This window comes from Otolemur garnettii, unplaced genomic scaffold (genome assembly GCF_000181295.1).
Source record: "Otolemur garnettii isolate 467f Iridium unplaced genomic scaffold, OtoGar3 scaffold00005, whole genome shotgun sequence".
Classification (NCBI taxonomy): domain Eukaryota; kingdom Metazoa; phylum Chordata; class Mammalia; order Primates; family Galagidae; genus Otolemur; species Otolemur garnettii.
In genome coordinates, this window is record NW_003852400.1 from 31,398,458 (window position 1) to 31,416,250 (window position 17,793).

At 35.6% G+C, this 17,793-nt stretch overlaps 1 protein-coding gene across 6 annotated transcripts in view; it reads right to left on the bottom strand.

Annotated features, from left to right (window-relative positions):
* The window catches only part of ETV1 (ETS variant 1), an 89,768-nt gene that overhangs the window by 2,187 nt on the left and 69,788 nt on the right, over positions 1–17,793 (bottom strand). For 5 of the 6 annotated variants that reach the window (XM_012812336.2, XM_012812331.2, XM_012812346.1 and 2 more), the window contains 5 exons: positions 15,903–15,970; position 14,600; positions 14,058–14,126; positions 10,724–10,893; positions 5,469–5,570 (listed from right to left, as the gene is read on the bottom strand). In XM_012812336.2, coding sequence (XP_012667790.1) covers positions 5,469–5,570; positions 10,724–10,893; positions 14,058–14,126; position 14,600; positions 15,903–15,970 — 410 coding nt within the window. The remainder of the gene's footprint in view (positions 1–5,468; positions 5,571–10,723; positions 10,894–14,057; positions 14,127–14,599; positions 14,601–15,902; positions 15,971–17,793) is intronic. The other variant, XM_003782716.2, reaches the window with a different exon arrangement.

Below are 17,793 nucleotides of genomic sequence, written 5' to 3' on the forward strand. Positions count from 1 at the left end.
TCTGGAGGCTGAGGCAAGAGAATCTCCTAAGCCCAGGAGTTGGGGGGCTGCTGTGAGCTGTGATGCCACAGTACTCTACCAAGGGCGATAAAATAGCCCTGGCCAAACTGCAACAAAAAAATAGCTGGGCATTGTGGCAGGGGCCTGTAGTCCCAGCTACTTGGGAGGCTGAGGCAAGAGAATCTCCTAAGCCCAGGAGTTGGAGGTTGCTGTGAGCTGTGTTATGTCACAGCATTCTACAGAGGGCAATAAAGTGAGACTCTGTCTCTAAAAAAAAAAAAAAAAAGAAAGAAAGAAAAGTAAAGTCTGAACATCTGAACATTTTAAAATAAGCTGTAGTTCAAAGAAGGGAAATGCATAATATTGGCCTTGAGTAATCATTCATTCATTCCAGACACAAAGTTCAGAAGTTTGTTTGTTTTAATATAAAGATAAGCTCACATTGTTATTCTGAAAAAAATTAAATGATTTAATGTAGGCATTTCACATTGAAATTTTTTTCTGTTTGAAAAGTAATAGTTATACTTGTAAAAACCCATACCTTTAAGGTGTAGGGTCTCCCTCTTAAAATTACATTTCTGAAATGGTAGAGAAACTAGACATACAAACCTTCAAAGAAAAATGTGCTTTGTTCCAAGATCAGACTAGTAATTCAGTGATTCACAGAGTAAACTATTCTTTTTTTTTTTGGCACTGTGTATTCTCACCTTAAAAAGACACATAGCCTTATTTAAATGAAAGATGGTTCAAGAGGAAATCATCCTGGGTCCGCCACTTTTAAAAATGAAGACATGATACATTAGACAGGAGTTAAGGATGGGTGTAAAGTGTCAAATCGAAGTAAGAAGTGTAAAAAAGTAAAGGAATTTAAAACACACAGGTGCATTGGGCGGAAATGAGAAAGAGAAATGTGACAACTCCTGGAACAAAAGAAAAGTCGGGTAATTTGTAGGGAATGACATACCCCAAACTTAAATTCTGAAGAGTAATGTTTCTCTAGAAAATTACGGGCGATTGAGTGAGACAAATATGCCTTCTGTTAATACACGATGCAGAGATGCTCAAAAAACAGGAGCAAGGGGGTGGTGGGGGGACAAAAATACTGCGGTCTCTGGTGTTAGCTTTGACAGGAATTGTTTGTGCCTGTGGAATCAGGAATTCTACAAAGCGGAAAATTACTCAGCACCTCCTATTCACTTATATCAAAAAGGTGCTGCTATTTGATTTGTGACATGGGAGAACAGTCCCTGGTTTATAAAGGGTGCCAAAAAATGCATACACATTTAAAGAAAGGGAAAAACTATTCAATTTGTGATACTCAAGTCACCACTGGCTTCTGCAATTCCAGGAGGTGCTCAGCTCAGCGCGACCTGAGTTCATCTTTTGTTATCAGTATAGATTGAATATTACAATCTTAATACGGTTTTTTACTTTCTTAAGTATACACCCCTTTTTTTTTGGCACCCACTGATACAAGTTAGGAGAAAAGGAATGATGACCAAAGAGCATTGCTTTGGACTCAAATTTATAACAATTTTTTTTTTTTTTTTGTCCTCAGTTTAAGGAAGAGAAATCACTTCAGAGAATTCAAATAATCTGAATATTCCCAACTTTGAAAATATCAAGTAGTTTGTATGAATTTAGATGTATTTCTGAAACTACCCCTAACCTTCCCCTCCCTGCTCCCCCCCCCTTTTTTTTTTTGGTGAAATGGAGACAGAAATGGCTCCTCGGTGAGCCTGTTGTGAGGTTGATATGGTAAGCCTCTAGCATTAGTACACAGCCAACAGAGAAAGAAACCTGGCCTTCGTTTATCTACTTTAGTTCTTTAAATGATGAAAATTAAGTTGTTAAAGGTGAAACAGGGAAATTGCCATAAATATAAAAAGAGGCAAGATGAGAAACAAAGCTGAGGCAATAAATCCCAGCTTTCCATTATTTCTTCTCTGTTGGAGATATTTTGAGAGAGAAAGCAAAAATTAGTGGCCTAACCTGCTCTATTTTGTTTGGAGCTACTGAAGGTTTGTTAGGTACAGAACCTTTTTTGTCCAACCTGTTGCTACTGGCTATAATTAAAAATGATGTGATAAAAGAATTAAATTGTATAGCACGCGTTGAGATTATGAAATCTCTTAAGGACTCCGCCTTTATTTACTTCTTCCTTCTATTTTCCTTTTGAATAAACACTTTTAGGGTGAATATTATAGTTATTGCACTATGTTAAATGCTGCAGAGCTTAGAATCAAGGCTGATAACCAACCATGGAAATGAGGTCTTCCATTGTCAGAAATACAATTATAATGTGAAAAATGCTATCCATTAAGTTTGTGTAAATAGCAACTCTGAGATACCAGAAACAGGAATTTTGCAGGGGAGATGAATCCAGCGTAAACAAGGAGGTAGCTTTTGAGCTTGCTTTCAGTGGCTGAATGAATTTTGTTTTGACTTTTGAAATTTCAGAAGTTATATACAGGGAAATTGGATCTTAAGTTAGAAATTACATATTAAGTAAAAAGAAATAGCAGCCTATAATTATATCATTCAGAATATAACCACTGTTAAAATACTGGTATACATTTTTCTAGGCATTTCTCAATTCTGAAATGGAAGTATACACGTGCTTTTTCTATAAGGTATAACATGCATTACACCACTGTTTCCTATTTCTTTCCTAACTACTGCCTATAATTACCAGTTTTTCATTTTTTAACATGTTTTATTTTTAAACACTCATTTTTTTTATTAACATGTTTTCTTTTTAAACACTTATTTTTATTTTATTCTCTAGCCTTTTAATATAATTCTTTTATATACCCACACAAGACTATGAATAGTTCTAAATCCATGAACAAATGTGGTCATATTCCTCTTCATATTGAAATATAACATTTTATATTGTAGTTTTTGAAATACATAAAAGAACGGCATCATTTACCTCTTGAACGACCATACTAGAATTTATTTAACCATCAGAATGGTAAAACATTCTTTCTCTAATGCCAATCTAATGGACAGGGCACTCTAGAAAGAACGTGAGGAGCCCAGTACAGTGGAGTACTCGGTAGTCCCTCTGTAGGCTGAGGCAAGAGGATTGTTGGAGCCCAGGAGTTCAAGCCATCCCAGGCAATATAATGAGACCCTCCTCTCTAAAATAATAAAAATAAAGAAGTATAAAAATAAGAAAATAAATATATAATAAATATATAAAATATTATAAAAATAAAAATAAAGAAATACAAAAAAAGAAGAATGTGAGTGGTGCACTGGGAGATCATGGGGGTGTCAGGGAACAGCAAATAGAATGTGAAGAAGAGAAAGAGAAAACTTGTAAGGGGCCTTGACTGTTGTACTAGTTACAAGGGCCTTCCGGTCTTAATTTTTGCACATTTGACTATGAAATGACCTGCCCTTTCTTACACATTATACGGTGACACTGCAAAACATGTGTCACGCATAGCATTTCATTTTCCTCCATTAGCTGACAAATGAGTTGTAAACAGTTCCCTTTGGCAGTTATGGTCTAATAGGGGAAATGTGACGGTCAACATGTTCATCTATAGTTCAGTATCTATGGCACTGTTTGATAGCATTTTGCCGTATTCATCTATTAAAATAAGAGGATACGTAAACGGGAGATGGGATGAGAGGATAAGTGGGAATGAGGAAGTGGTGGACACTCGATTATTTAACACCTAGTGTGACATCTTGGAGATACCCTGTCAGCCACTGTGTCTAAAAGTTGAGGTGCTATTAATTATCTTACAAAAAGTTTTAGTTCTCTACCAATGGTAACTTAAATGAGAGACTTCAGGGCAAGATACACGAGCCAAATACGCCTCGGCTTCCGCTGCCTTCAGGATGTGAGATGCATTTAGAGCTACCATTTATTGGAGACGTTTACAATGCCGAATATCTCAAGTACATTATATTTCATTTAATACTAATAATAGCAACTTTGACGAAATAAGAATATTTCCATTTAGTAGGAGAAGAATCTGTTCAAGAAGGTGATCCTGTGAGAAGTAAGTTCAAACCTTAATCGTGACAGCACTGTCTTTTACACCGTGCGACACTGCCCAGGGAAATGGCCAAGCACCTCCTGGGACAGCCCCGCTGATGTGCACCTCCATAAAGAAGGTGGTGGTGAAAATGAGGACTTGGCTATAAATGGCCATGTTGGGTGAGAGAAATGCAAGCACTGAATATGACCCCAGTGTTGAGGTGGAAAAGACAGGAGGAGCATGTAGGAATAGTGACATATTTTGAAAGCAAGATTCAGAAAACCGCAAGCAACGGGAAATCTAATTCAGCCTTATCTTGTAAGGATTTTGGAAGTTCGAGCCTCTGAGGTCGCAGCATCTAGCGCACGGATTGCCTAGGTTCTAGGAAACTCAACATCACCATTTTCCCCTGTTCAATTAAGTCTCATGCAGCAATTAGTCTTTTCTGGGTACATCTATGGCGACATAAAAATAAACCACAGGCTATTGCATGTGACTATGTTTACAAATCTGAGAATAAACAAAGGATATATAATAAAATGGTAATATCCTAGTGGATAAATCATAAACTTGGTTAGCAGTCAAGGCAATTAGATTTGAAAATACTTTCAAGACTGAGGAGTACACCAAACACAAAGGTCCAAATGTTTTATCTGTACTTATTCATCTATTCATTCTTTTCTCCAAAATTTTATATTTTATAAGTGTGATTCACTAGTTTGATTTCTACTTTTTCCCAGAAAAAGTCACTTTCAAGTATTACAGGAAGTTCATTTGACACAAAATATGTTGAACTTAGTTTTACCAACCAAATTACAAAAATATTCTTTTTTAATAAGTGGTTTAGGATGTTAAACTGTCAGATGATATAACAAGGCAAGAATTCAGGCAAAAAAAAAAAAAAGTTTATACAAATGAGAACAAGAAATGTCTAAATGTTTTGAGGATGAGACCAAGAAAAAAAAGTAAGGGGCGGTGCCTGTGGCTCAAAGGAGTAAGGCGCCGGCCCCACATGCCGAAGGTGGCGGGTTCAAACCCAGCCCTGGCCAAAAACTGCAAAAGAAAAAAAAGTAAGAATTAAGCTAGTCTAGGCTTCTTTATTTTCATTAGGCTCTATAAACAAAAGCACTTCAAAATTATATAACTGTGGAGAATGCAGCAGAATAACATCTTTTAGAGATATATAGATGCAATATTAATACTGAAACCACCATTTTTTAAACCACGCACAGTATAGTAGAAACTTCCAGAAAGCCGATTATTTTGCATAGAGTATTACACATTTATCTACAATGTCCATGAATTTATAAATAGAAAGTCCTATAATACCAAAAGCAAGAGCTAAGCGTTTGTTAAAATGAGTGAAAACCTTGCTTCAGCAAAGCAATGATATGTGGCTTTTAAAGTATGACGTGCTGATTAATGTGCAACATTTCAATGAATTTTAATGCTGTATTAGCTGCTCACCTTTTGCATAATTCCCTTCTCATAGTAATAGCGGAGAGAACGGCTGAGTTTATCATAGTTCATAGCTGGCCTGTTTTTCTGAATGCCCCAACGCCGGGCCACCTGCCACCGAAAGAGAGTTACATTGTAATGTTAAGTATAAATTCACCAGAATATTTCATAAAAATTAATTAATTAGTTAACTACTTCCAAAACCATCAAAGCATGCCCAAATCAAAGATATAAGTAAAGTATCAAATACTATTGTCATCTGAATTTCCCGGGTCCTGGTTTGCTTTTTAAACCAGGCATGCAGTGATCATTATGAAACATCACAATAGAATTCTTTGTCACTATTGTTTTGAATAGAAAATTAAATGGAAATAAGGGAATGTGTTTACAACAGGAATGAACAGGCTGCAGTTCACCAAAATGAGGCAAGTTTTCCATTCTGTGATAAGCTGTTTTTAAATTCTTCATTTTTAGACCAAAAACAATCCATTGAGAACAGTTGTGTCATCCCTTTGTAAAGGTGCTTTGTTGAGGTTGTGACAAATCAAAGAAAAACGATACCCTGTTTCAATAATATATAAATGGGTGAACAAGTGGCACCATGTGAGGCAGAGGACATGGCATACAAATTAATAAACTAAACCATTAATAATTTTTATTGCCCGAAGCAGCATCAGAATAAAACCGTAGCCAATATTCATTGGAGAATTAAACATGCATTTAGAGAACTGAAATTGGCTGCTAAAAATAAGAAGGAAGTAGAAAAGGTCACTACATATGAGTCCACAAACAAAAATTTCTAAAGCAGAATGTCTACTTTGTTGTTTAGTAAAAAATTCTTAGAGCTTTTTATTATGTGGCTTTGAAGGAGCAGTGTTATCTGATTAAGGCAGAGTTCTTCAATAAAAATTTTTGGAAAACCTCCTTCTTCGATGTCTGCAGTATATCCAGGAGAACCTCTGCAAGTTGACAACCCAGGGTGCTGTAACAAACTGGTCAATATACTGGTCAAGATTAAGGAACTAGGCCTCCTCTACTGACACATACATGTGGTGCCTGTCTGGTTTATGAAAATTAGGTCAAGTTAAAGAGGTGGTCAATGTAGGAAGGTGGAGGTGGTTAACTACGGAGGGTCTACTGGATATCCCCACCTCATCACTACCTCAGGAAGGTTTTTGACCCATGATACAGAATAGTGTAGCCTATTTTTGGTACTCCAGCTAAAGTCACTTACTCATTAATTTCCACTTTTTATTAGTCTGAGCAGAAATTGCAGCTGCCATACAAATGGAGGCAACCCCAAGAGAGTATTATCCAATAGGGTTAGTGTGTTCCCTCTCTTGCCATGAAATTCCAAGTTGTTGCTATCTCACAGCTACCAAAATACAATGCTTCTCACACAGATTGTTTTGTTTCTCTTCACTTTATTAGCCATAATCTGTCTCCAGGATTGTTTATTTTTCTTTTGAAAACACAAATCCTTGCTAATTTCTCTATTATCAATTTGTTTTTTCTGAAAGAAAATAAAAAACGTACTTTGGTCACATACATCAGTCTGCTTTTTTAAAACTAGAAGGATGTGATATAACTGGGACAAGATTATATATCCAAGCACACAATCACGGTGGCAGGTAGTACATCTTATTTGTCCAGAGATAAACTTTATTTTAATGTAAATGTTCTGAACAATAATGAAATAAGGGGTGAGTGGCAATAAGAAAAAGAACCATTTTCTAAATAAAATGTCTTTCAAAAACATGACAATGGACATGAGTGAATCTTTAATGGACATGGTAGTTGAACAGAATGGAAACCTGAGGGGGTATGAAAATAAATTATTAATATCTCCTTAAATTAAACAAGAATTTCTCAACACTTATTCATTTATAAATGATTCTTTTCTAGAAACACACCAGGATGCACCTAGAAAATAAAATATTCGCAACAAACTTTAAGAAATTAATGTGGAGGCCTGTAGGGGAGAGAAATATGATTTTTTTAATACCATAAACACAGTTTGACTCTTATGATGCCAGTTAATTCTCAGTATCATGGGTATTAGTAGATAGTTTAAAACAATGAAATATATTCTTAGAGTTGTTTTGGTGTCATATTCCTAATATGTTGAGGGAAATCGAACATAGCAATATACCTAGGACATAAAGACCAAATTCAAGTTTCAAATTGACGGGTAACATTAATAGTTCCCAGGCCAGGTAGATCACCCACCAACTAAGAAAATCTACTCAGCCTTCACCTATGACCCAGCAATCATCACTATACTTAGCACCACTCAAAGTCAAGGCATAATTTTCAATATGGAATGGGAGAGATGGTGGGAATGCTTCCAGTGACTCAAGTGAAACCTTAGGGTATTAGTGAGGAAATAAAAAGACGACGGCATTATGGCATTCACCATTATTGTCAAATGGCATAACTAGAATGTTCCAATACTTCAAACATTATTCAACTTATGTTTAAAATCCATGCTTGAATCTGGTAACAGCAACCTGGGAAACCATACTCGGAGCCTAGCTATCACACTTAACTGGTAAGTCTTCCAGCTTAAAAGACTTACACTGAGACCTATAGATGCCTCACTTGGTTAACAATTATTTCCTGGAACAACTCCCCATTCACGATGAGTGGAAAAACAACGTCTCTGATATCAAATATCTCAAAAAGAGAGATTTTAAAGATTATGTGTTTGCTAAAATTATCCAAATATACTGAGCAGATAATCAGTACAGGTCTGGAGTCCCATTCAAATCTTATTTTAAACATCAAAACGAACCATACAGAAATGGAACCCACAAGTAATTTCAACAAGATGGCTTGAGAAACATCTTTCATGAGTTGTGTGACACAGACAGCCAAGGAGCTGCCTGGCAGTAGACGGAAGAGAATGACTGTGGCCACAAAGGCCAAACAAATTTCGTGAACCTTTTCCAAAGAAGAAATTTAAACAAGACACCACAGTCATTGCCTGGTGGAAATAATTGCAACAGTGAGCAATGCAGTAATCAGAAATGGGAGGTTTCATTTTGAACAAAAGCCTTAGGAGACATTCAGTCCTTATTGCACAATTCCCATTGAGTTAGTTATTATTTGGAAATGGTCTACTGACTCTGAATTACCCAGTCCTTTTTTATTTTATGAGTCTGTTACAGAATAGTTGTCTGAATGTCAGTTTGTTGTATACAACAGATATAACTGTATTTCTTCCCTGCATGTAAAAGTCATAGAAATTCAGAATTTGATGAAGCTTAATGGTCATCTGGTCAAATCTACTTACTCAAACTTGATCATCATAAAAGTCAACAGCTGTTCTATCAAGAACTTAATGGCTTGCATAGAATTTTTAATCTTCTGAGTGGTTCAAGAATTACTGACATAATTCAGTAATGTTCCCTATCTTAAGAAATATATGGCAAAAATAAAAATTCTGTTTCTGCTCAGTTTATTTTATTCACAGGTGGAGAGAAATAACTGTTTAACTGATACAAATCCCTGTTGGATGTCCTCACTCTAGCACAAACCAACTCTTGCAGGGATTATTAACATCTTCCAGGAAGTGAAGAGCACACGTTCCCATCACATTAAAGGCTTTCACACTACTTGGTTAAGTTTTTCTAGTCTCAGTTTGTTAGTGCTTCCACATGTTTGTGGTTCTTTCACTGACATCATTAAGTGCATCTACAGAAAAACTAAATTTCTTTGACAGTTAAATTAAGCTGTAAACACATGACAAAATTCAAATACCCAAACGTCATCCTAGATAATGGGTATTTTCAAATTCAGATATTGAGCCCTATTTGTGCATGTGGAGCAGGACAAGGGAGATACCACAAAACTAAACTGCTAGTGCTACTCAGATATTGATATAAACTGAAGTCGATTTAAGTTAACCAGCTCCTCTTATTTTATAATTGTATGCATTCCAGAGTCAGATCATCTCTTAAATGTTACATGATGTAACACCACTTTCTGAATATCAGATCAGGGCATATTTTCTGATTATGATTGAATACATGGTTTAACAAAGACAGAAGATATAAGATGGATGGGCCCAGTTGTCTACATTGTGAATGCCCAATGTATATGAAAATCATCACTTTGGGTTCAAAATTTTCTCAGCCTTACTGACTCTTTCCATATTACTGAGGATTAGATCCTATAGCATTATCAGGTATGTTAGCTCAAAATCTCCCATAGCTGTCTTGGCTGATGTAAACTCTATTCAATTTTAATTTGAAGAAAAAAAATTCATGTAATAGTCAACTTTATTGGAGGTCCAAAACGCTACTGATAAGTTAGAGAGGTCCAGAATGCTACTGATGAGTCATGCTATATAGTTAAATTATTAGCCTTCACCCTAAAGCTAGTCCTGGGAAGAATGAAACTGAACTGAGATATTCTTTATGGAAAGACTCCATTTGTATGAGGGGAATGGGATGGACATGATAGCTGAACAGTTGGTTCAAGTTGTGTTCCATTTATCCCTATAGTATTTATAGATATCTAAGTCCTTTCATTTTGGTGATTTCTTCCAAACTATGGCAACATTTCAAACTTCTTCTCAACTTACCAATGGAGTGTGCACAGTCCAGCTGACTTGAAACATGTGTCACTGACAATCAAAGGGAAGCCATGATCTCATCAGGCTTGTTTCTCAGAAGAGACACTTAAGGACTTAGAATTTTCCAGGGCAGCCCTTGCAGGCCTTCATCCCCCATAGATGTTTCTCCCTACACACACACACACACACACACACACTATTCTCTTGCACATGACTTTGGTCCATAAATGTGTCTCTCAAGTCCTGTTGACAAAATCTAGATTGTCCAAATAATGATTGTTAATTTGAAAGAATAATTCCTCCATCTCCAAAACTAGCTGAATGGTAGAGGACACTCCTCCTCTTCCCTAAGGACTATGAACACTCCTGCCTCCTTCTCTAACTTAGATACCCCTTTGGAAACTTCTCAAGCAGGCCTTCTTGAATTAAGTCTCATGTTGATGAAGCTGTGATTGATACTCTTCAAAATCAAATCTGTAGGATTGTATTCAACTGGAGGGAATATGCAATACATTGGCGATTTTAAATGTAGATATGCTTTCTCTCTGCACACGTTCTAATTCAGAAAGTTTTGCTAAAGTTCTAAAATTAAAAAAAAATACATTTTTGGCACATTAATTGAATATATCAGTTTCTCTGCATTATAATGAATCTGATTTTTCTAACTAAAATCTACTAAACTAACCTCTTCAGGCTCAATCAATTTAAATTCCATGCCTCGACCAGTCCAGGCAATGAAATGAGAATTTGAAGGATCATCCAGAAGAGCTACCAAAAACTGCCAGAGCTGAAGCGATCCCCGCCGCTGGTATGTGGGTCCTTCCCGATACATTCCTGGTTCCTGTTTGATGTCCCCTAAATTAAAAAGTTTCAAAGTGTCTTTTAGTAGGCAAATTACGTTAATTAAATAAAATTTATAAAAACAAGCACTAATATGGTTAAAACACAACCACTTGATGAATTTCTATGGAATATAATGCTACCATTAAACAGGGATTTTGAAATAGTTAATGGCTGAATATGGACCAGCAATCTGTATAACAGGCAGTGATATGTAACACATTTGGGTCAATATAAATGAACACAGGTGCAGAATAAATCGTGTCAACATAAATGACACACAGATGTCATTTATTTATAAAACTTTCGTATACCTATCTTTTTTAAAAATGGATTTCTTTAAAAACCATAGTATCAGTCACACTTCTTTGCTGTTATTGTTAATGCTATAACTCACTGCTCCAGGCAACAGTGGAGGGGAGTAATCAATTTTAGGTTCTGGGCAATTTATTTGTACAAATTATATTTGCAAACACCTCACTGACCTGCAAATGACAAGCTACTAAAATTTTAATGCAAATATTTCAGAGCAAATGTAATAGTATCTTAAACTCTGAGTTATATATAAATTAGAAAATCCTGTGGGTAATTCGGGGCAAAGGGGATTGCCCTCCTACCCAGTTTTCTCTACAAATGAAAATACTCTCGTTTTTCTTTAGCTCTTATTTATATTTTGCTCACTTGAATTTAGCTTGCAATTCTTTTTTTCTAAAAGTCCAATTTAAAAATATATACATTCGAGCTTTCTATAAATGTATAGTTTTGAACAAGAATGATCTGTGTTGTATGCATTTGATTTTCATATATAGTATAAAATCTGTTAAATAGATTATAGTAACTTAGTTGTTAGTTTTGCAATGCTTCTGGTATAAGTCTAGCCAGTAATCTTGACTTTACAAAAAAAAAAAAACCCCAAAACATATATATATACACGCTCAATTTTTCTGACTTCTGATTATTTACTTCTGTCTCCAGTCAGCCATCTTAAAAATAATGTGGTCACATTGGGGATAGAATCCAGGGTCCGACAGGTATATCATTGTTAATACATAAATCACTCCTCTCCATAAAAGAAACAATTCAGACAACATATTTAAGCTGATCTAGGCACATTAAGTGTGAATTATGAAAGAGACAACATCACAAGCTTTCTCTGTAAAGAGAGACTAAATCATAAACTTTCCTCTGAAATATCCCTCTTAGGAGTATAAATGTCTTAACACGATAATTAAGTAAAAGAGGCAAGGTATATATTAACCAGTGTGATGTAAGTGTTCCTAATTCTATATGAAATCAGTACATTGTACCCCATAAATGCATTAATGTATACATGATCTATGTGTTTATGATTTAATAAAAAATAATTACCAAAAGAGCAACACTTTAAAAACCTAAACCAAAATAAAAAATCGCTCAGTCAATAGCTGCTAAAAATCATGCTGTTTTGGTCTTAACTATGTAAGTATATATCCATATCGATTTCAATGACAGTTTTATTTATGTCAGTTTTTCCTTTTGAGATTCACAAATTTTTTTATGGGTATAACTGAGCAATTACGCAGATAGCATGAAACACATACATTTTACAGTCTCTATATTGCTTCTGCTTATAAATGTGACTGATTGCAGTGCTCATGTACTATGAACAAAAATCCACTAATTTTCTTTCTTCTTGCTTTCCATTACTTACAAAATATAAGACAGATACTATCTTCCAATTTTAGTATAAAATTGAAGAGTATTTAAAAGCCAAAGGGAATAAATAATCAAGGCAGATTATCTCCTAAATATTAGTATGACTGGGACCGAGCAGACGACATCATAATTCTGTCCATAATTTTGAGACTTTTTTTGAGATTTTTTTTCTTGACATGGCCTTACTAATTTTCAGGATTTCTGAAAATACACAGCTCACCAAATATGAAAGAAATAATGAAGGTCATTAAGGAAGTAGAGGCTTTTTATTTTGTCTCAAGAGAAAAAGCTGTGTTTTAAGTATTGTAATGCTCCGCTAATGGTGCCGAATAGTACGGTCATACCTCAGAAACCCAGCTTAAAACTAGCATCTATTATAGAATACAACTCAAATTGTGACCCCTATTGGGGTTTTGCCCCTGTGACCCTGAATGAATTCAGGATTTAAAGAGAGCGGGAGGAAGACTTCACTTCCTAAGACTTTCCATCCCTTCTGAGAAGAGTAAGAATAGGAAAAAGCTTAAGCACACAGCATAGTCTTCAAGCAACTAATTAGAGATTGAAAAGCAATCTGAGCATGTACTTTGCTGTTTAAATAATGACAATTAATAACTTCTGAGAGCTCCCAAGTCATTACAGCAGTGATCCCCAAAGTTTGTGCAATCAGCTAATCAGAGGGCCCCTGCTCATTTCCTGTTAAACAATCAAAGCAGGAAATATGAAGACCAGGCTGAAGAACCACTAAATCAATTAACTGTTCACTTTTTACCCAAGCTTCCTAGGAGATGCCCACTTCTGCCACCTTTGTCCAAAAAAAAAAAGAAGAAGAAGAAAAAGAAAAAAGAACTTCTCTCAAATTTGACACCCTTTCCACCCTTTTCTAAAATCTGGAAACTTTTCATTGTCATGTTGAGTGATATTTAAAAGATAATGCTTTTCCTAACTTCCTTTTAAGTAATTACAAAGTAATGCTACATTAGCAATGTACATCTCAGGAAAAAAAAAAGAGGGACTAACAATCACTAACTAAATGGACAGTTATGTTGTTCCTGTGTACCATAATGCATCTTTTCAGGAACAATCAAAGAAAGAAGGCTGCATTAGTCATCAGGCATCCGCAGTAGCGCGCGTTCTGCACGGCTTTGTTAATTACAGCATCAGCTTTCAATAACTCTCCAGTAACCAGCTGCGAGTGCTCGGCGGGGCAGGGGAAAGCCCCCTCTCATCCTGCACAAAGCTCAGCAAGAGCGATGCTCTTTGCCTACATCCAAAATGAACTCTCTCACAAGACAAAAGAAAAAAGGTTCCTGATGGGGGGGAGGAAAGAGAAAATTTGTAATGTGTTGGGTTTAGCTAGAATGAGTGAATGATGAAGGAGGTGCATAGAAATCTTTAAGTGGGGAAGTCAACTGTTTTCAGAAGCGACAAGGGTAACCATTCTTTTCTGCAAAAATCACAACATGAAGCACAGTGAAAAAACCTACCATCAAACTTTTCTGGGACAACACAGGTGTCATCATAAAACTGCCTTGGACCCTTTTCAAACATACAGCCTGTGGGGGGAGGAGGTGAATGAAATACATTTATTCATGATAGAAATGAAGTTCACAAACACTTCAAAATACAACCATTCATACAAAAATGTGATAGAAAACGGCTGCCACTTTTCAGCTCTTTGACCCTGCACACGATATTTATTTAACCTCTGTGTCTTCGTTTCCTCATCTATAAAATGGGGATGATAGCTGCTGTCAGTTTTAATCCCTTTGAGAGATTTAATGATTTGACGCATGAAACTTAGTTTCTCACACAGAGTGATATATACTAATTTATTATTACCAACCCATGTTAGAGCTCCTGGAGCTCATGAAAACATTGAAAACCCCAGTGTTTATAATGAATCATTTACTTTTTCAGTTTTGTTGAAGTTTCATTATTTGATATGCGAAGAGAGGGAAATCAAAATGAAATACTAGTATTTACCTTGCAATATTACACTGAGGCTCTGAAAGAGATTCATTTTAACCCTCTTACTACCTTCTAGATATGCATTAGAACCTGTGTAAGTTGATCATCCAAGGGAGTCTAACAAACTGGTGAACATACAGAAGTGGTCAACATGAGGAACCACGCCTACTGTACAGCTACGTCTATGTGGTGCGTGTCTCGTGTGTGAAAATTAGGTCAACTTAAGGGAGTGGGCAATGTAAGGAGGCGGGTCAACTATGCAGGTTGGTTCTACCGTATTTAGGTAGGTTGCCTTTCTTGTTTTCAATAAACAAGACAGTAAAAACCAAAACTTCCCCTTTTTTTGTTGTACCATTAACTGAGTCCATAGAAAAGTTTAAAATACATTCACAGCTTTTCACAATCATTTTCTATCCCAAATATCTTTGACTGTGGACCTTCTCCTAATTGTTATTTTTAATTACCAGGAAGAAATTTCATATAGTTTAGTTACAATTTCTCAAATGTATTGGCCTCCATGGTGGGCACATCCTATTAACAGCAGCAACAATTATATTGGATTTTATGCAAAACTTTTGGTCTCAACTATTTTGGAATTACCATCTCATACCGCCATTCACATTTCTATTAATATCATGTACGCCAAATAATGAATATTAGACCTAACTTAAACAGATGTATCTAAGTCAGTCTTACAAAGAGACATAGAGGTTTTAGGGCAAGAACCATGCACATCTATCCAGAAATCTGTTAGTGGGGGTACATCTAGACAAACCTCATTTTTATCTGTTAAACAGATCTAGACAAACATCATTTTTATCTGTCACTCTGCTGGTGTCAAAGTCCCTTAGAGCATAGCCTTCTCACCACAGTTACCACAATCATGTCAACAAGAAAAACTCTAGGTCTCTTATGTAAAATTTCACTCTTAATAATGACTTGCCCCAAAATGTAAAATCCAGAAAATTTAAAGGTTAAAACTTTTAAATCTACTGCATTTTATTCCAAAACTATTAGTTAGGTCTGAAAAGCAAAATGTTTCAGTAAAGCAGTATGAAGGAGCACTATCATCTATAAAGCATAACTTCTGATTTAAAACAATGCGGTTGTTGGCAAAAAAAAAAAACATAGAAATCCGCTTTTCAGCTGGTTCTATGCATGTGACTCAAGTTAACAACCAAGATATCCTGATCTAAAAAAATCTTCCTTTTATTTCAAATAGATGGTTTTAAAATAATGGTTTAGGAAATATCAATGATTTTTTATAAAGAATATGATGATTTATCAAGTGACCGCAAACCTGGGTTGTCTGATTATTCTAAAAGATATTTATAAAGAATTTCAATGTTGGAGAACTTAACTTCTGTTCTGCTGGGATGAGCCAGGAAGCCTTCTTGCCTCATGTAAATGGAGTGGCAGCTAGGCACTTCTGAAAGAAGAAAACACTGGTCAGAGAAGAGTCTGGTGTTAAAACTCTGATCAATGGACAGGGTGAGAAAGAAGAGTTACAAACACTGACATGAGTCGCCCTGAAGAGAGCATCAGCAGGAAATTAACATTTTAGGCAGCAAACACAAGAGAAATGGACAAAAGTAGTTTATATCCCAGTGAATGGTTTCTCTCTTGACCAGGATGTAAATTCAAAGTTTTACCCAAATCAGCTTTGCTAAAACTGGATCAAACAGTAACCCCACACGAATGTGATGAAGTAACAGCTTCACAAGTTACAAATATGTTTCAGAACATCCATGGAATAAATTTGTACATCCCATAGCATTCTATGTATATAGCAAAAGCATTTAATACCAATTACACTTAAAAAATGTAACATTTAGAACCTTTCAAATGATTACAAGTTGAAAACAGTATAAGATTATTATCAAAAGTTTTATCACATCATGCCTTCTGTCCATAAAGTAAATGGTATATAGTTCTGATCTTACAAAAGGCAGCGTTAACCTTGTGTACTGATACCTGCATTTACAAAACAGTTGCATTGTAGTTGATCTTTAGGGCTATGCAGTAGTTAGCAATCCATTTTAGCCCAACTTTTTAACTAATAGTACTTGAAGTTAATTTTTAATGTTATTTTGATTTATTGCCAAGCCTAAGGTCCCTCAGAGCATCTGGGCCTGGACGGGACAGTGTTAACAACTCTGCCATCAGCTCGGCAGCTGCATGGAGGGAAGCATTTTGTTGTACCAAGGTTGACACCCAGCCACAAAATACTTTTATTGACTGCTGCACACCTGGACTGCGGCTGTAAAAACAGCTGGCTGGCTCTGGAAGCAGCTAGAGGAAAACATACAGGCTAAATTCTATTACATGTGAGGGTGACTAAATGCAGTCTTCTCCTCCCAGAGGGGAGAAAAGGAGGAAGAAAGGAAATGCAAACATTTCTGAGAAAGCTACCATTCACATGTGAAGGAACACCTCCTAAAAGCATTCAAACTTCATACAAAATTAACATGCTCCTGGAAAACTAGAAAATTGACATCAAATGTAAGATGTGATGAATAATTTCACGACTATGTATCTACTGAAATGGCTGATATGTTCACGTCTGTCTTTACTCTCTAAAATTATTCACAATTAATCTAAGATATTTTAGAATATTCTGGTTTAAAATTTATAATAAATTAATGACTTACATAAGTCTAACACCAGCATCTCCATTACACTTCCAAATACCCAACTTCTCATATAAATTCTTAAAAAAGCAAAGAATGGCAATTTAGGGGAAAAAATACGTATATGAGAATATAATTGTGTTTTTGCCAATTCCTAATACTATTTATTACATTACACTCTTGAATAAATAAAACTAACGTCTAGCTTTTAAAATTGAGACACTTGGCTAGCCTTGCTTAAATTCAGCCTATCCTTAAAATTGCTGTCCTCATACCGTTCAGAGACGCCTGAAAAAATATGGCTAAGAGGAGTTTATTCCCATAAAGTAACTAAAGTCATGTTATTCTAAAGTGATATCAGTTAATTTATGACTATCAGAGTGGGTCAGACTCTAATCAAATTGTAGAAACATTTCCAAAGTGATTATTCAATCAAATGACTAACATGGTTAATTAGGAGCCATAAACATTGCTCTGAAGTTCATCAAAGTAATGACTTGCCCAGAAAAATTACTGCTAATTAAATTGCCTGCTGCTTTCATTTCTACCTTATCTAATAAAAAATCCAACCAATGAAGTTTGGCATTACATTTTAACTTTTGCTAAATGCTCAACTAAGATC